Source organism: Lepisosteus oculatus, chromosome 3, assembly GCF_040954835.1.
Source record: "Lepisosteus oculatus isolate fLepOcu1 chromosome 3, fLepOcu1.hap2, whole genome shotgun sequence".
NCBI classification, from domain to species: Eukaryota; Metazoa; Chordata; class Actinopteri; order Semionotiformes; family Lepisosteidae; genus Lepisosteus; species Lepisosteus oculatus.
In genome coordinates, this window is record NC_090698.1 from 11,057,929 (window position 1) to 11,077,819 (window position 19,891).

The 19,891-nt window shown below is 41.2% G+C and overlaps 2 protein-coding genes across 4 annotated transcripts; both read right to left on the reverse strand.

Moving 5' to 3' along the window:
• LOC138236475 (UDP-GlcNAc:betaGal beta-1,3-N-acetylglucosaminyltransferase 7-like) lies at window positions 1-5,005 on the reverse strand. The gene is made up of 2 exons (XM_069186807.1): window positions 4,854-5,005; window positions 1-3,135 (listed from the first exon to the last, which is right to left on the reverse strand). Exons 1-2 carry the CDS (start codon window positions 5,003-5,005, stop codon window positions 1,938-1,940), a joined length of 1,350 nt encoding a protein of 449 aa, XP_069042908.1. The 3' UTR covers window positions 1-1,937.
• A 3,334-nt stretch (window positions 5,006-8,339) lies between these two features.
• On the reverse strand, window positions 8,340-18,834 carry LOC102696165 (UDP-GlcNAc:betaGal beta-1,3-N-acetylglucosaminyltransferase 7-like). 3 transcript variants are annotated; one of them, XM_069186808.1, is made up of 3 exons: window positions 18,311-18,424; window positions 17,388-17,550; window positions 9,537-10,731 (listed from the first exon to the last, which is right to left on the reverse strand). In XM_069186808.1, exons 2-3 carry the CDS (start codon window positions 17,408-17,410, stop codon window positions 9,537-9,539), a joined length of 1,218 nt encoding a protein of 405 aa, XP_069042909.1. In that variant the 5' UTR covers window positions 17,411-17,550; window positions 18,311-18,424. The 3 variants fall into 3 exon arrangements, with proteins under 3 accessions (XP_069042911.1, XP_069042910.1, XP_069042909.1); XM_069186810.1 differs by lacking the exons at window positions 17,388-17,550; window positions 18,311-18,424 and adding an exon at window positions 18,792-18,834 and having other exon boundaries at window positions 8,340-10,731; XM_069186809.1 differs by lacking the exon at window positions 17,388-17,550 and having other exon boundaries at window positions 8,340-10,731.
• Between the last annotated feature and the right edge of the window lie 1,057 nt (window positions 18,835-19,891).

Genomic DNA, 19,891 nt, shown 5'->3' on the forward strand with positions numbered 1-19,891 from the left:
ACAAACAAACCTTTCATCCTGCCCAATGACAAGAGGCTTAGCCGTACGTTTATTCAAATTTTACAACACAAAAAACAAATCAAAACAACTTTAGTATTGTGCACATCCTAAATAAATATATACATATACACACTAACCACTCCTTTTTATATATGTTATTCTTTTTGTAAGTAATACAATAATCAAAATCCGGAGTAAAATCAAAGTTTCTTATGTGTCAACGCAATGATAAGGGGAGACATCCACAAACCTCAGCTTACTGTATGTTGTTGAGATAAAGGTAAGGATGCCGCAATATCTGTTGACCTCTCATTCAGCAGCACATTTACTGTACATTCCTGCTGGTTACAAAACACTTAACGTGCCAGAAAATGATGAAAAAGGTGTTTTCGTGTTGTTCATTGACCCCCTCTGAATGGTTCGGAGCCATGGGGTCACATGTCTGCAGACTTAGTTTTCCACTGTTCTGCTTACACATTTAATCATGTGGTGGAAACCAGCTGAAAAATGTAAGAGGACTGCAATTATTTACACTGTTCCTTTTGAATACTGTATTTTCCCTTATGAACTCATGTTGTACACATTTTCTTTCAATTAATTACACTCGGTAAATCCTCAATGCGATACTTTAGGCATAATTGTCGCGAACAGTTCTTTCCGGGCCCTGTGTAGACGACACGATCCGGATTAGTGAGGAAAAAGTCATGCAGGAGAGGGTATGGAGACTGGGGGCGTGTCCAAGGGGTGCAGGTGTCCAGGGGGAGTGAGTCCGGGGCGAACAATCCATGTACAAGTCCAAACGGGCCATCCAAGACAGAAGGGAGAGTCCATAGCCAGGCGATCCATCCGGGGGTTAAAACACGGGAACCGGGTCGGAACCAGCAGGGGGGGATCAGGAACAGAAAGTTAAAATCATAACGGAGCCAGACTCTGCAGGAGCCGGGCTCTCGCGACACAGGATTCAATGAGGAACCTCGAGTAACGTCTACGTCTGGCTTTTAAGGTGGAACTAAAGAGGGGCTGGAATAAGGAACAGGTGTGGGGAATGAGGTAGAACGAGGAAGGGCTGGAGCGCCCTTAAGAGGCGGAGTAGCGATCGTGACAATGATAAAACTTCTGTCTAGGATCCTGCAAACCACTCTGTCATGGCTTCTAATTAACTATTAACAATGCAGCTTTAGTTTTTAGACATCCAAATTCAATTCATTTCAACTAATGTAACTATCCAACTTCTATCACGTTTTCATTACCTGGCGCTTTTGAGCTGATCAGCCTTCATATTAATTTATATGTTTATGCTAGCAAAATCTTCAAATATTTGATATTCTACTTATGCCATGTTGCACATTATAATATTCCTAATTCCTAATCCTAATCTATCTGTGTAGGCTTTAAAAGATAATTGACTGTTCTTGATTCTTCACTGTTTCTGGTAAAAAAGTGCCATTACATTTTATGTTTACAAAGAAATCTTCACATATTGTTCATGAAAAACATGTAAACGTTATCTTGTAATTTCACAAAGTTAGAAGCCAGAGGAAGGGTCTGAATACTTTTGCAAGGGATTTTACACAGTTTCATTTCGGATCTTCTTGACCCGTGGGCAGATAACTGTTTTTTTTTCCCTTTATTATAGACGGTTACTCTGGCTGTCCGTTCCTTAACTCACTCTCCCTTCAGACTTTCAGGTTTTGAATAAAATATTAAGATTAAAAAATGTCTAGGCATTATTTTGTAGTTTCACAAAAAAGGACACCACAGCAAGGGTGTGAATACTTTTGCAAGGGACTGTATGTAGACTTGTATCTCATCTTCTTGAGCTGTGGGCAGGTACTTAATCAGTGAAAAACCTGAAGCTATGTTATCTACCCTAAGCTCTATCTTCAGACCTCCACAGCTTTTCTCCTTTCAGCATGGAAGAACCTTTACTTGTTCCTCTATTCTATATACTTTGCCTGTGTGCAGATGAGGTTGCTGTTCACCTGTTCCCACATTTGAATCAGCTCATCAGGAGCCAACTTATGGACCAGCAGCAAGTTACGGTATAAACAGGGGTCTTTGTTCATCCCATTTCCTCCGCTTTTAACCTTGATGCCCAGTGTCTTGATGCCACTGTAATGCATGGGGCTGACCTGGAGCACTCTGAGACACATGCCTATAAACGCATCATCAATAGGGAAGAGTTCCAGCTCATTAGAAGCACCGTACATCCTCATAGCCAAGGGGCCTCCCATGAGGAACCCTCCTCCTCCTACATATGGAGGGTAAAAAGTCTCACTGAACATCACTTCTGGGATGAAGTATTTGCTATTCATGTCTCTGTTTGGAGCAGAGGTTGTAAGGACATCCCCAGTGATCAAGTCTGTTGTGTTCTTGTTACTTTCCAGAAATTCTACTACATTGACAGTGTTTACAAAGACATCATCGTCTCCCTTGAAGATGTACGGCACGCTTTGACAATAGATGGAAAACCACTTTAGGAAGCCGACCTCCTTGAGGGTGAGGTTGTAGAAACTGTCTTCAAAGTCCCACTGGAGAATGTCCCCAAACACCCTGTCCTCGTACTCCAGGAGCTTCTGGTGGTGAGCCTGCTGTTCTCCTTTGGAGTCTGTCCCCAGCAGGAACAGGAGCCTGATCTTCTTGCCCCTGATCTCCTTCTCCTGCCCCCAGGTCCTGCGGATGGCCTCCCTGCGCTTGTACTGTGTGATCACGGACTTGACCACCATCAGGAGATAGATGTCTTCTCCGCATTTCTCTGGATGGTTAAAGATCATGGGGAAGTACCTACAGTGCCGGTACAACAGGAACCGCTGGATACGTTCCCCCACCTTAGAAAACCATGGGTATTTGACCATGTTGGAGTTGGCAGAGCAGTTGGCATTTGTAACATCCCATCCTTGAACTATGCTTTTGTCAATGAGCGATCCATTCTTATACTGCATCCAGAAGGAACTCTGTTGCCAGGAGGCCAAACTCTTACTGGGTTTCTGTGTGTCCTGGTAATGCTTTTTAGGAACAGAATCCTGGTTTCTCTGCATTGCTGCCTGCACAAGTACAATAGTTACCACAAGGATGATCACTAAAATGATACCTTGTAAGATGTTATAGATCTTCCCCCTGATTCCTTTGGCAGACCTAAGCAATTAAGGAGAAGGAAGGTTAGAGCTGCAACACACAACTAATAGCATTTTAATATCATCAATAAACCAGAACAGAAAACAGTTCTCCGTGGTCGAAGTATATTAAAGGGACGTGGACATATTAAAGCATTCAAAGCTAAGTTCCATCCAACCATTTTCCACCACGTTATCCAATTCAGTGTCAAGGGGGAGGCAGAGCCTATCCCAGCAAGCAACTGGTGCAAGGCCTGGTACACCTTGGACAAGACACCAGACGCACGTACATACACCAGGGTCAATTTTCCTTGAAGCTAAATAACCTACCAGCATGTCTTTAGACTCTGGGAGGAAATGCACACAGATCTGGGGGAAACATAACCACTCTACACAGACAGCACCTCCAGACCTGAACCCAGGGTCCAGTGCTGCGAGGCAGCTCAATGTCAATGCTAAGCCCTGCACCATCCTGCCGCCCAGCTGAGGTGACAGTATTAACTAATAAGGTAACATTTGTTTAAATCCTTTTAAGGTGAGTTACATGAAGTGAGAAATATCTCCAAGAACCCTGAAACAAAGTACACGGTCATGGTGGATCTATAAGGAACATTGGGAGCTGTGAATGGATGGAGACAGTTTGTTGATAGCTGGAAAATGGCAGTCCCAGAACAGCATCGGAGAGCGATCTCCAGTGACCTTGACAGGCTTAGGGTAGCATGGCAGAAACAGAGAATATGGCAGGCCTCATACAATTTGCACGTATGAGCAAAGACTAAAAGATCATTTGTGTAGTGAAAGGCTTGCTACAGAATCAGGTGATACACTCTAGATCAGTCTGCGTTTTTGTGTCTCTGTCACTGGACTGATGTTTGGGTTACCAGATTGAATAGTTCTGAGATCAAACCTAGGTCTGTTGTCTTAATTCTGTAAAGATCATTAATACAATGTTTTCTAATCTAAAGAGCTCATGTTTGTCAGACGTTATTTAAAGTCTATTCGCACGCATGAACATACAGCGCAATGCTTGCCATTGGCTTGCGAGCCAAACAAAGCCAAATTAATCCACTGATTCATGGAACAATATAGATTCCCAGCAGGTTGGACCTTACTGGGAATCATTATGCAGCCAAAGGTAACGTTAAAAAGAAACTTTTGTGTTGTAGCCCTCTGAACCTCTTGCTGTAAATCTTACTGCTATGGGTAAAATTGCACACACTGTGAAATTCAAATATGTAAAATATTTGCCAACAAATATGACCTTACATTGAAATTTCTTGCAGGAATATATAATAAATACATAATATATAATATATAATATATAATATATAATATATAATATATAATATATAATATATAATATATAATATATAATATATAATATATAATATATATATATAAAGTTGTGCTGAATTACGGCGATCCCATATTTTTTAAATTTTACTAGATCATAGAAGAGATATTAACTTTTGCTCCTGGATTTCGTTTGATCAGATCATGATTACCATTTTAGAAACAGTGACACCTGAGCGACAGATCTGTATCACAAGTTTATTTTTACAATTCCAGGAAACAGCTTTGTGACACACAATGACATCAGTTATACCCATTTAAATGTTCTGAAAATACTTATTTCATATTGATGAGCATTTGTTAGGTTTATGCACAGTTCACTAACACATAAAAACTTCTATATTTTTAATACGGACATGCATAGGATGCCACAATAGTAATACTTACATTTTCTGAAGAAGAAATAGAAAAGAGGTGAGTAGTTTAGACAGGGGTAAATCATTAGACAGCCTGCAGGCTGGCTGGCTTCTGATTAAACAATTTGCTGACACGGACTCTCTTTGTAACAGAATGATGACCCAAGTTGTGCACACAAGCATATGTTATGGCAATTGACTATCCCACCTTTCAGAGGCTCTGGTGTGTTTTGTTTCACCTACAGTAACTGCCTTTTTTCCTGCCTCTGCGTTGCTGTAGAGATAGAGCAAGACAACAAAGGCAGGAGGCACAATGAACCGTCGGTGCAAAATATCGGAGATGAAGTGAACATACTATGGGATGGGATGAGTGCTCTCGAATCAGGGCGACCCTATGGGTAGTTCCCCGTCGCTATCCGTAGTTTCCATGGCAGGATACAGAAGTAGATATCCAAGCCTTTCTTCCGCTGCTGCCCAGTATGGGTTATTAGAGAACCTTGCGCCCGATGTGGGACACAAACCCACTACCCCTGAGATTATGAGTCTCGCGTTCTACCAACAGAGTTAGTTGGGGGTCCGAAACATCCTATAGACAGGCATAAATGAAGCCATGTGCAATCAATTTTAAATGCACTGAAATTATTTATACATAACCTACCGGTATGTCAATAGACTGTGGGAGGAAACCCATGTACACAAGGAAAACATACAAACTCCAACACTGTGAGACAACAACACTAACTACTGTACCACAAGTTCACCCACCGATTTCATCCAGTTAACAATTTAAGTTTAAATGACAAAAAATACTTACTCCAGTACCACGTGTATCTGTTCTATGATAACTGCTCTTCCATGTTCATTTAAAGTGATCTAGTTTCTGATATACAGTAGTCAGTAAACTACTCACATTTGCAGATGGTGTCAAACTAAGAGGATTGACAAACACTAAAGAAGCAGCAAAAGTCATTCAAAAGGGTTGGGCAAACACTTGACAGATGGCACTCAATGCAGAAAAAAGAAGAACATTGTCATGTCATGTATTTTGCCAAACCTGTCACGATCGTAATCCCTCCTCTTAAGGGCGCTCTGGCTCTTTCTTATTTTGCTGAGAACGTGCACCTGCCCCCCTATCCTGCCCCTCCTTATTTAAGCCCTCCTACCAGCAGGTCCAGGAGTGACCTGACGGCATAGGCTTCACCACGGCGTCCTGACCATCTGAGTCCGGGGCTCGGAGTGTCTGGCCTTGTCATCCTGTTTTTATGCCCTGTCCCTGTACCGGATCCAGTTCCGGTTTTTAACTTTGTCTTGTTTTGTCTCGGATGGATTACCCGGTTTACTTCCGGATTATACCGTCTGCATAGGGTCCTGAACTACACTTCACGGGAGCTGGTCCAGGCTTCATACCATAGGATGTCGTGGGAAGCCGGAGCCTACCTGGCCAGCAACAAGGGCAAGGCAGGGTACACCCTGGATGGGGCGCCAGTCCATCGCAGGGCAAGCAGAATATTATGTTACAAAATAGGGGAGTCAGGAAAAAAAGAACGCAGGAAATAAGATGGGAATCTGTCAATAATGTAGCTATGCAGGACATGTAGTTCGAGGACACGTGAGTTTTTTATTTTCTTGCACAGCTCTGTCAGCAGAGTAATAAAATCAGAGTCAAAGCCTCAAAGATTTAGGTTGAAAGACCTGAAAATCCTGAAAGACAAAGAGTTTTTAACAATAAAATAATCACACAACTGAACAGCACAAAACATTACATATTATGAAACGTTGCACTATATACAAAACTACACATCTCAGAGGGCTACATTCTACAGATGTACAACCCCAGAATGCACAAGAAATGCAGAGTAACAACTTGACAGGTCAACAAGAGAAATACCCTGCATTCAAAACAAAAGCCAGCGCAGGACTAAACCTCTCCTCCTACAATATTGATTCCTAACCGTGAATGGGAATCTATTCTTAAAATGCATAACCAATTTAGGAGAGAATGCTTTTAGTCTGAGCATTCCAAAATAAAGGAAATCGCATTTCCCAAAATACTATAAATAGGACAACAGGTTCTCCATAAAAATGCTCAAATCCCTTAAACAGAATCTGAAGAAATAAGAAGCAGGAACAGACTGGGAAGCTGTAATAAAAGCACCTTACCCCCGAGTACTGTTCTGGGATCTTTGACTTGCCTTTAAAGTTAAGCTCAATTACAAAATAAATCCAGTTGGAAAATAAATCCGGAAAATTGACACTAGATTGCTTAACATGAAAATCTCTTATATATGATTATTTATGCATCAAATGCATGCAAATGGATATATATGCATTGGTTTCAATTCATGATCATGCTGTCAAAACCTTAGAAATGGTGCAGAGGATTTTAAAATGAATTGTGGTATTTAAATAAATGATTGTGCAGGCTCTTTTCTCTTTACATTAAAGTAAATCTCAAAAGTAAATATCAATCTATATGAATATGAAGCAATCGGAGACTAGCACACTCATAAAGAAACCAATATTTCATTTACGTATTCCTGGGTGAAAAGCCTGTTAAAATGGAAGGGCATTGCCATCAATGTGGGTAAACGATTTTGAAAGTCTTATCCTGCAGATGAGGGATGACTGTTTAGCAGCAGGGGTCGAGAGAATGGAAACGGACTGGGATAATGAGAGATGAAGCAATATACAGCTCTACAGATATTTAGTAAACTATCACACTAAAAATGCAGCAGGGAGGGTAAGTGGTCAGCTTTGCTGCCTTGGGGTTCAATTCTGGTCCTGGGGTGCTATCAACATGGAGTCTATATGCTTTCCCTGTGTTTGTGTGGGTTTCCTCCCACACTTGTTTGAGGGTGTTAGAGATGGTGACACCGAGAATCTGGAAAGACACAATAACTATGACCTTGTTTGTTTCTAAGGCGATGGGTTATGGAGTCTTGTTTTGAAAGTCAGTTCACATTTCCTTTGTTTTATGACCGTTGAGTTGTGTTGAAGAGTGAATGACCTTGTGTGAGGTATCACAATACCTCACAGGAGCCTGTGACACATGTAGGAGCACAGGAAAGATGCACTTGTTGCTATGGCAATAAGAAAGCTGTGTGACAGACTCTACCCTGGACTCCACAGTCTGCACACAAAAACATTCTCTTTCTGTGTGACAAAGTCAAGTTCAGGAGGCTTTGTTGTAGACTTATTCAAGTATTATAACACAAATCGTAACGAAAACACAAGTGTGATGCATACCCTATATATACCAACCCAATTAAACTCTATTTGACAAAGTGCATTTTGAGACCTCTCGCCCACAGTTGCATATGTCTTTCATTACAGATAACCCTTGAATTGATTCATTGGTTTCATTCCATGAAAGTTTAAACTCAAAATTAAATGTGCTTTGCTTTACATGTAAAAAGTTTCTCACTGGTTCTCAGGTCCGCAAAGTGTATCAAATGATGTTCCCACATTTTAGATATACATATACATATATTATTATCTGTTTAGCACTGGTTAACATAACAGAGAACCAAAGAATTGTCAAATAAATTGCTTATATTGTACAATAAACTGCAGTACAATCAGGAATTTAACTAAGATGATGATAAACAATTTTCTTTAATAAAACCTTAATCTGCTGCCAGGTTGTCTGTGAAGCGCTCAATATTAGATGTTGATAGTGACTTTCAAGGCTCCATCACAACTCTAAACTCCTTTGTGTTCACAGTCCTCTTCGTAGGCTCCGCTCAGTTGAGGCTGGTTCTGTGCTCGCTGTACCAAGGACTAGATCTGGTGATTTGTCTGTTGCAGCTTCATTGTTATAGAATGCCCTTCCTCTGAATCTTCGAGAGACAAATTCTCTTTTCAAATCTAAACTCAGAGCTATTATAGCACTTTTTGTGCCTTTTTCTTTATCATTATGTACAGCAGTGCCTTTGGAATTTGGTTAAGCAATGTAAAAATAAAAAATATGATTATTAATTATTATACAAACCCAACATTTTGCAGTGATATGTTAACACATTCCCTATAGTGAAGTATACCAGTGGCAGCACTATACTTTAATTATGCATATCAACAGCAGGGACTGGGAAGCTTGATAATGTTGATAATGATTGGAACACAGATGGAGCAAAATACGGTCAAATCTTACATTATAACATGCTTTGTACCTAAAAGTGAGACAAATACACAGTGTTTTAGTGGGGCAATGATCCAAAACATAAGGCCAAGATCTATACGAAAGAATATATATACAGTATGAAAGTGAGTGTCCCTGAGAGGCCCAGCAAAAGTCTGGATTTGAAGCCTAATGATAATCTATGGAAAAGCCTGGCAACTGCTGTCCATAGCAGTTTTCAACTTCAGAGAACTGAGTTCACATTGCTTAGATATATATAGCTTATACAATCAACAGACTTCAAGTTTATTCCTCTTTTGCTTTATTGACATTTACTGTAACCTATCGTACCATATGTGGTCTTCATTTTGAGTATTCAGATTCGGAATAAAATATGAAGGCATCATTTTGTAATTCCACAAGAAAGGACACTGCAAGAAGGATGTGAATACTTTGGCAGGGGACAGTACGTAGACTTATTTCTCATCCTCTTGATGAGACAGATAATTCCACTTTCTTCACTGATTAAGTGTACAGTGTTTATCCACCCAGAACTGGGTCAGTCTGTACTTTATCTCACTCTGCCTTCTGACATTTCTATTCTATATACTTTGACTGTGTGCAGATGAGGTTGCTGTTCACCTGTTCCCACATTTGAATCAGCTCATCAGGAGTCAATTTATGAACCAGCAGCAAGTTACGGTATAAACAGGGGTCTTTAATCCCATTTCTTCTGCTTTTAACTTTGATGCCCAGTGTCTTAATGCCACCGTGCTCCTTGGGGCTGACCTGGAGCACTCTGAGACACAAGCCTATAAACGCATCATCAATAGGGAAGATTTCCAGCTCATTAGAAGCGCCGTACATCCTCATAGCCAAGGGGCCTCCCATGAGGAACCCTCCTCCTCCTACATATGGAGGGTAAAAAGTCTCACTGAACATCACTTCTGGGATGAAGTATTTGCTATTCCTGTCTCTGTTTGGAGCAGAGGTTGTAAGGACATCCCCAGTGATCAAGTCTGTTGTGTTCTTGTTACTTTCCAGAAATTCTACTACATTGACAGTGTTTACAAAGACATCATCGTCTCCCTTGAAGATGTACGGCACGCTTTGACAATAGATGGAAAACCACTTTAGAAAGCCGACCTCCTTGATGGTGAGGTTGTAGAAACTGTCTTCAAAGTCCCACTGGAGAATGTCCCCAAACACCCTGTCCTCGTACTCCAGGAGCTTCTGGTGGTGAGCCTGCTCTTCTCCTTTGGAGTCTGTCCCCAGCAGGAACACGAGTCTGATCTTCTTGCCCCTGATCTCCTTCTCCTGCCCCCAGGTCCTGCGGATGGCCTCCCTGCGCTTGTACTGTGTGATCACGGACTTGACCACCATCAGGAGATAGATGTCTTCTCTGCATTTCTCTGGATGGTTAAAGATCATGGGGAAGTACCTACAGTGCCGGTACAACAGGAACCGCTGGATACGTTCCCCCACTCCAGCAAACCATGGCATGCTGACCATGCTGGAGTTGGCAGAGCAGTTGACAGTTGTAATGTCCCATCCTTGGACCAAGCTGTTGTCAATGTGCGATCCATTGTCATACTCCATCCAGAAGGCTCCCCGTCCCCGGGAGGACATACTCTTACTGCCTTTCTGTCTGTCCTGGTAATTCTTCTCAGGAACGAGATTCTGGTACCTCAGCATTGTTACCTGCACAATGACAACTGTTACCACAAGGATGACCGCTAAAATGAGTCCTCGCAGGTTTTGATAAATTTTCTCCCTGATTCCACTGAGAGACCTACAAAGTAAGGAGAAGAAGAGTTACAGCAGGCATGCACAACTACTGGAATAATATGTGATTTCAATCCCAGAAACATGACAGAAAGATTTTTCCATGTTTTGGTAACAGAGGATGACAAGGATGTAGGGGCAAAGTGGTCAAAGCCATGTTTATGTTGTTGCAAATGCTATCCTTGAACTTCTCATTTAGAATACTTAATCCAAATATTATAAGTTCTTAAATGTTTGTGTGTGTCCTCACTTTAAAAGGAAAACATCTTGTGTGCTATGGATTATACAAATTAATATACCAATATGGAATAACATAGCCATTTAACATTCTGTACCATATACAGGCCAGTAACCAGTGTCAAACAATGAGGAAACATGGGTAGCTCATCCCTCTGTGAGCATCCACTGTATCTACAGAGCTATGCAGATTAAAGAATACCAGGTAAGGTTACAAGGTTATTTATTGTGCTCTCTGCAATTACCCACCAGTAGGAAACTTGTGAGCAAGGCAGTAGTTGAACAAGGAATGACTTAAGAAGTTAGTTTCTGTGAACTTGGAAAAGACAATTGATACTGACCAGTTCATGCCACATCCAGCTCTGTTGTGAAATGAAACAGAGGGAGAAAGTGGAGAAAAACAAGTAGGCTTTTCCCTTGTGGACGACCACTTCAAGTCAAGGGTCAAACCTGAGAAGAATTGAAAGTCTAGTCCTACATCACTGAGGAAGCCAAATCTAGATCTTTTATAATGTCTACACTGTTGACATCTTCTCTGTCAACTTATCCCACAGTCTGAGGAGGCTGCCCCTTCAGGAGGACAAACCAGCAATAAAGACCAGAAACCAGATCTCCCTTCAGCTTTCAGAGTCCAGATAAGCCTTGAGAATGAATCAGACTGAATAAGAATGAATGTATGTGCTTTTCTTGTGTCCTGTCAACCATGACACTGGATTCAACAACAAAGGAAATCGATTTGTGTTGTCTGAGAAATTTGATTCCTTTCTTTTGCATATGGCCGAAGATCATTCACTCTTCTCTTATTATTATTACTACCACAAAACCAGAGTACACAAGATGTTTATTGGTTGTTATTGTTAGACCTTTCTATGTAGGTCTACAACTCTTGGGGTGGAGTGGTGGCTCTGTGGCTAAGGATCTGCGGTTGTGACTGGAAGGTTGCTGGTTCAAATCCCACAGGTGGCAGAAGAATCCTACTCTGTTGGGCCCCTGAGCAAGGCCCTTAACCCCAACTGCTCCAGGGGTGCTGTACAATGGCTGACCCTGCACTCTGACCCCAAGCTGCTCTCCCTTCTGTCTGTGTCTCTATGGAGAAAAGCTGGGGTATGTGAAAAGATGAATTTCTAATGCAAGAAATTGTATAGGGCTAATAAAGAAACATTACATGTATACATCTTTAATTGTATATTGAAGACATAGACCGTATGTTTGGAGACATTGCAACAAATGGTACACTTAGACATTGTGCTGCTGGAACCAGCTGTTGGGTTGGTTGAAGTGCAGTGCTATCTTGGCCTCTTCTAAGATATGTCTATGTGTCTATCAAAGCTCTGTATTGACTTTAGGCCACTCATATCACGGTCTTTGACTCATAACAGTCGTGTTGTTGTTTCCCTTGTTCAGTATTTTTGCCTAGCGCAGAACCTTTTAAAGAGTGTGCCAACCCTAACAGTCCTTCTTGAGTGATTAGCTAGTCTAGAAACACAGATTTCAGAATGCACTGTATTAACACTTTGAATTATCTGTGTGTCAATATAAAATCAGTGCTCTGTGCTAGAAAACAACATTTTGCATGTTCTTAAAAAGATTTTGAGCAGGTTCATAATTTCAAAGGTAGGACTGTAGAAAGCCAACCCTCATATTACACTGACACGTACCCTCTTTTATGGGAAATCTTGTTTTATACAATAATAAGATGTGAAGCAGAGCTGAGCCTAAAATGCTGCTTACTTTTATATTTCCAAACAACATGTACAGCTCAAACATTTTCCCAAACAACAGTGCAACTCGAACGTTCAGACTTTCATCTATCCTTTCAATCCTAATGATGTATTAATTCTTAATTCTGAAAGGGTCGTTAGACCAATGGCACTGATGAGTGTTCGCATTTGTCAGTAGTTATGATGATCACGGGGGAAGGCAGGGTTAATGATCGCAGTCCGCATCACATTGTTTTAATAATCAATATTTGTTTGTTCACATTGTGGCTCTGATGTATTACTCTTTCACCGGAGCATACAATTTGTAACATAATTAAAAGTTTGTTTACGAGCATTGAATCATACAGCAGACACTGTACTAATAGATCCCTTTATACAGCAGTGATCTCTGCCAGTCCAGACAAAAAAACTTTAACTAGTGAAAAACATATTAGAGCAACATGTCACGTCGTTTTCCAAACCACTTTATACCGTACGATGTGGAAGGAAGCCGGAGCCTACCCGGCCAGCAGCGAGCGCAAGGCAGGGTACACCCTGGACAGGACACCAGTCCATCACAGGACAAGTACAAGCCAATCGTACATGGGGACACTCTGGAGGCCACGGTAAAGGCAGAGGGGGGAAATTTGGCCTGGACACCAGGAGAACTCCCTATTCTTATCGAGAAATGCCCGGGGATCTTTAATGACACTGAGGGTCAGGACCTCGGTTTAATGTCTCATCTGAAAGACGGTGCCCACTACAGTATAGTGTCCCCACCACTATACCAGGGCATTAGGACCCACACAGACCGCAGGGTGGGTGGCCCTCATTGGCGGTCAGCACCCCCCACAGGTACTGACCAGGCTCAACCCCGCTGAGCTTCAGTGGGTAGCCAGTTGAGAGCTGCTGGCTGTCTAGAGCAAACATTAAAACATATTATATTAGTCCGTTAGAGAGAGAGTGATACAGTACATTACGTTGGAGAATGTTGGAGAAGAACAGCGAACCTTTTAATAATCCAGCTCTTCAGGCACAATGTTCCTTTTTCCATCGGTTAGACCGTACTAGGAAAGGATGCACAGTTTAAGGTAAAGATAATAAGAAACCTTTGGGTTGCTACATACAGCTGTAGGCAAAAAGCCCACAAAATAACCCCAACACAAAGACTTCATTACGTATGTAAAATGGCATACCAAACATATGACCACAATCTAAAACTTGTAAGAAATGAGATATTTCATGAAACATAAAAGTATGTCCAATTAGGCAGACCTCCTGTATTGAAATTTTCTTAGACGTGGATACAGGTTCTCCTAGCTCGTTTAATGATGACCCCAGTTGTGCACACATGTACCTATTTAGACATTTGACCATCCCACCATCCAGAGGATCTTTTGTTCCACCCAACTGCCTTTCCGCCCTGTGCATTGCTCCAGAGTTTGAGCACGAGAACAAAGACGGAAGATATGATTCTAGTTTGAATTTCTGATACACTGTCATGATTGTAGTCCTTCCCCCTCAAGGGCGCTCTGGCTCGTTCACTTTTTAGTTGACTTCGTGCTCCTGCTCCCTGTTCCAGCCTCCCTACAAAAGCCAGACGCTCAGGGTGTTCCGGGCTCTGCACCGGAATACAGATGCCCTACGTCCACAGCTCGGGTGGCATTCGCCTCCTAGGTGTTCTGAAGAGCCCGAGCCCGAGCCCGGGAGCTGGAGCGCCTGGTTCCGTTCCTCCTTTCTTCCCCCTGACCCCTCGCCAGATCCCGCTCCGGTTTGTAACTTTGTCATGTCTGTCTACAACCCCTCACCAGATTCCACTCCGGCTCTTAATCTTGTCTCATTCGTCTTGGATTGATCACCCAGCTCTGGACCTTGGCCTCACCACTGATTTCCCTTTGGAATCACTTTTGGATTGTTCACCCTGGACCACACACCCCCCACACCCCCCCGATCGTCTACCAGCCCTGTTCCTCATCTCCTCCCTGTGTGTGTTCACTCCCTTACGGATTGTGTCGTCTGCATTGGGTCCTGAAAGACGCTCTGTAACATATACAATCTATCAAACGGAGTGAATGTACTGAAGAAAGGCATGCATGATGCCATGCTATGTTAATTTTAAGGTACACGCAATAGTTCTTAAGGAGCTGAAAAGATAGTGAAAAGTTTTACGCGAATCAGCATATAAAGAGGTATTCAGTGCGCTGCTGTGGAGTCTGAGTGTAGCCAAGCTCCTGCCATAGCATGGAATGTAAAATGAATACATTATGTGTTCTGGAAGTTGAGAATTCCTTTTTGTAGTATTAAAACCAGAGGTCAAAGGAGAGGTAGAGTTATACCCTCCTGTATGAGGCGCACAAGCTTGGCTTTCTGTCTCCGTGGAGATTTGACTTTGGTTTTGAAGAGGCACATATCGTTGAGTTCTACATTTCTTGATCACTGTGTATTCTCTGAGAATACTAAAACTCTTCATCTAACCCCCTCTTTGTCTGTCTAGGGACAAGATAATATCTGTTGGAACAAATGGCAATTTTGCATGTTTAAACCAGATGTGGCAACTTAACAATAACTATTGTCTGACTTCCTCTTTAGTCGACAGCAATTCAGCTATGAAAATATCCTGTCAAGAACAGCACTCACAGAGTCTTCCTGTAAAACAAATAATTTGGGAAAACATTTGGCCTTCCTTTTCTTCTGGAGCATCTCTGTGGTTGTTGGAGGTGAAAAAGTGTGAATTTGGTGTTATGACTTAACTAAAAATGATTACAGCTATAAATGGATTAAGAAAAAAATCAAATCTGCCTCTTATAGAAATTTCAATTATTCATGATGTTATGGAAAATCACAACAGTCTGGGGTCTTGGACTTTAGCACCACAGACATTGGTTATTAAATCTGCGTGATTTTACAGTAATGCTTTGTGGCATTAAAAAGAAAGTTTCTACTTTTCAGTAGATTTATAGTCTAACAGGAAATTTTGTATTTACATAGATAACAGTACTTTGTTAACTGTTAAAACACTCCATGGGCCAAAAAATGTAACTGGAAAAAAAAAAGGTAACTGACGGCATCAGATGTCCCTTTCTATCCCAACTCAGCAGGTCATGATGCCTACTGGCTTCCCGAAAATCTCACAAATGCGTCTCCCTGACACACAACTCTGAGGCTCACTTGGTCTGTCAGTCGGTTTCTAACTTTCAACAAGTCATTTTCCTAAGGAAATAGGCCTTGTGAGCAGAAGCACAATAAAAAATAAACCTAACAGTACGTGCCACAGTACTGTGGGGTCTTTATAAGTAAACTCTGTACTTGTAAGGCCACTTGTTACAGTATGTGGCCTCTAATGACATGCACATTAATAATAATGTTCTTAAGGAGATATAAACAGGGGTTACATAAAGACAAATGAAGTTAACTATGAACTCTTAAAAAATAGTGAAAAAGTTCACAAAGTAACTGAACAAAGTACTACAAGAGAAGACATCAGGAGCTGGGGAGATGCACTATGGATGACAGGAGAGATCTCAGATTGAAGCCTGGAAATGGGAGACAAAAGCAGAGAAGACTAAGAGAGCAATCGCCAGAGATCTGGAGGGAAGAGATAGAATTGAAAGAAATAGAGAATATGGCAGCTGATGGACATTGTGCAAATATGAAAATCTAAAACCGAAGTCTGGACCCAGGATTGATCTGGATATATGCCAAGAATGCTCTGGCTAAAAGGAGTATCCTACCCTGTCAAAAATAAAGTGAACAGAACCCTTTCAGGTTTAAACAAAAACCAAGAGTGGAACCTGATCCAAGTATCCAAACCCCTGCCAATCCCTCTGAAGGACATGATCCGGCAGTGAAATATGAGCCAAAGGAAACAAGTGGAAAGTGGAAAGTGATTGCACTGAAAATGGGGAACAGAAGGAGTTCCTCACTCAGAGGGCTGGGGGTGTGTAACAGGCAGTTCAGGTGTGCTACTGCAGCCGATGCCTTCAATTCTTTCAGGACAGGGGCTCATTCAATCTATTGGCTGCTAAATGAGGACTGAATAGACGGAATGCCCTCTGCCCGTTTGTAATCATTCTCACGAAACCCCTACTCCTATGACGGGAGCGTGTCATCTCTCACCATAAGGGAGCTTTCGCTTGAAAATCCGACTTCAGAGTTCCGAGGAAATCTGTGTTGGGCACATTGAAGTAACACCACTGAAAATATCCTGTCAAGAAGGGCGCGCACAGAGTCTTCCTGTGAAACAAATACTGCGACTCGCCTCACGCGAAACTATGTCAGCAAAAAAAAAAGACATCTGTGAAACCTGTCTGCCTCTGTCCTTGGTTTCTCGTGGCGTCACAGAAACTTTTTGTCTCTTTTCTTCTCCTTTCAGTGTGGAATGAACCTCTACCTGTTCCTCTGCGTGCCCGATAGTCCTCCGATGAGCACTGACGTTACCACGTTGGAACTAATAATTAAAGTAAGCTTAAAGTCATAACGCAGGTGGAATTATCAGGATAGTAAAAGTAGTAATCACAGACCATCCTGATATAGATTTCACTCTGGAATTCTCAAAACAGAGTAGTTATTATGACAATAAAGCCTATTCTGTTTGTTAACAAACAGAGCAAGGGGACTAATCACAGACTAAGTGACCTCCAAACAAGAAATCAAGCCTATTGCATCCATCTGGAAGAAAAAAGGGTTATGCAGATTCTGAATGACCAAAAAGCCTCAGGCTTCTAACCTTTGTTTCTCACAGGTCCTCATTGTGTTATGTAATGGCTGGTTGAGAAATCGGGTGGCAGGATTTACTCTCCGGATCAGCTTCTACTTGTGTTTTTGTGTCTCTGCCGTTGCAATGACCTTCGGGTTAGTAGACTGAACCAGCTAGTTCTGTGGTCTTAATTCTGTAATGGTTATTAAAACAGTGTCAACTAATACAAAGAGGTCACATTTCCCAGTAGGAATTAAAAGACTGTTTACAGGCACGAACATACAGCAAAAAGCACTACCCTTTAACCAAAACAATATGTATTAATTACTATACATGGCATTGATCTTACACCTTACTGAAAAAAAGAAAACTTTAGAGATTGATGTATAGAAGAATAATATTTTAAAGGATTTATTGGTTCAAGGTACAATGATTATTAATAACTGGTTGGATATTACTAGGAATCGACACATGGTACACGGAGAAGTTTAAAAAGAAACCTCTGTTATGTCACATACTGTAGTCCTCCAAAAAACACTTGCTCTAATCCATACAGTGTGTACAAACAGAGCTCCACACCGACTTTATGGAAAATCTGCCAACGAGCGAGTGTCCCACAGTTTCTTGCAGAAATAAGAGATTTAATGGAAACTTAAGTGTGTCCAATTAGGTTAATCTCACATTTTTTAATTTTACTAGCTTCTTCTAGTTTTTTTAATCAGATGATAATGATCATTTAAGGGATGTTACACCTGTACACTCTTATATTAATTGTAATAAGCTGTAAATTTCACAATGACACCTAATGATGCCAATTTACGTTTTACAAATTGTTAATTGAGACAAAATACTTCATTTACTATATTTATGCACAATTAACACAGGTATTTAAACAAAAAACTCCTAATATTTAAAAGAAGATGTGGAGAATATAGCAACATTGTAATACTCACATTTTCTGAAGAAAATGAAACAGATGAGGTATATAGAAGTGGAGACAAACTCTTTTCAGGCTACTGCAGGTTACCTTTCAGTCAGAAAAACCAGCTACTGTATGTTTAAAAGAAGTCCTGACACACACACACCCCCCTCATGTTTTCCTGATAAAACCAGTTGAGCACGTGCACATGCTCAGATATTTGACTATTCTTGTATTCAGAGGCTCTTGAGCCTTTTGTGTAAGACAAGGGACTACGTCTTTCCTCTAGAGACTGAGCACAAAGGCAGAAGGTACAATTCTAGTTTGAACCTTTGAAGCAAAATAAAGCCTATGAAGTGAGCATACAGAGGGAAGACGTACGCAGTGCCACAAAAACTAAAATGCAAAACACTGAAATGATCAGGTTGACAAATATAAAATTAATAAATAAATGTATTATTTTTTTATTCATAAAATAATACTTCTGGCGCTGTAATAGATATATCAGTACTCACCATCGTCATGGGCTGTAGAGTCTAGGTGTGTATAGCAATGTCGTAACACAGAAAGTGCAATGAATGAGTTCTCAGGTTATGAATTAACCACACGTCACGGGAGAATTGAGCTAAAACCTGCTGGCTCAGGTTTAATTTCTGTCCCTGCAGAGCATTGCTTTAGATGTTAAAAAAAGATAGTCATGGCTTAGTTCTGCATTTCAGGACCTCTGTGTGTTGAGAAAGCAGCGAGAAAGCCCGCGGCTAGCACCCACTGTATCAGGGTAGGGGGACAAGATAACATCTATTGGAACAAGTCTCCAGTTTTTCAGATTTGTACCCAATGTGGCAGCTTAACAAGAAAATGTGTGACTTTCTCTGGTTTCTCTTTGGTCGGCAGTGTGTGCAGGTCCAAATCGGCACACCTGCATGGCTTTGCACAGAATGAACTGAAGTTGCTCTTCCTTTAAAACAATTCATCTGGGGGAACTTAAGGACATACTGGAGTTAGAAAATATTCGGCCCCTTTTTCCTCTGGTAGTTAGAAATGAAAAAGGCAGTGACATTTGGCATTGTGACTTCACTATGACTATGAACACAGAATAATTAACAAACACATTTCATATCTACCTCTTACAGAAAACCCCACAAGCATCATGCTGTCTCTCATTTAAGCAACTTAGAGTAATAAGGTAGTTATTGGTTATTTAAACTACAAGGCTATGTGGTAATACCTGTTGTGCAACTTTCAGTACTTCCTGGAGATAGTGAATACTGATCTAAAGAGGTGAAACTGTTTATTTACAAAGGCACTATAGTAGCTCTGACATATCATGGAAAGTTTTCAGTTAAACAGACTCACAAAACGGCCGTAAGGTAGAGAGTTGGTGCTCTTTTATTGCCAATGCAAGAAAATAAGATGACCACAAACTAAGCTCTTCTTTGAGCTACTTGCTAACTTCTTCAAATGTGCCTTTCTGTCTGTAGTCAGGAGGCGTAGATGGTCACTGGCTTTTATATTTAATGTAGAAAGGAGAGGAATATCCCATTGCAGGCAGCAGAAATGTAATCTCTAAATAATAAATGGGAAATGATGAGATTGAAGACGTTACACATGGAAA

Bases quoted from the DNA above. Each gene is read 5' to 3' on its own strand.
- LOC138236475 (XM_069186807.1), bottom strand. From the start codon at position 5,005: ATGCTTGTGTGCACAACTTGGGTCATCATTCTGTTACAAAGAGAGTCC. The intron at 3,136-4,853 runs GTAAGTATTACT...TTAATTGCTTAG, and splicing joins CTATTTCTTCTTCAGAAAAT to GTCTGCCAAAGGAATCAGGG.
- LOC102696165 (XM_069186808.1), bottom strand. From the start codon at position 17,410: ATGAGGACCTGTGAGAAACAAAG. The intron at 10,732-17,387 runs GTTAGAAGCCTG...CTTACTTTGTAG, and splicing joins AGGACCTGTGAGAAACAAAG to GTCTCTCAGTGGAATCAGGG.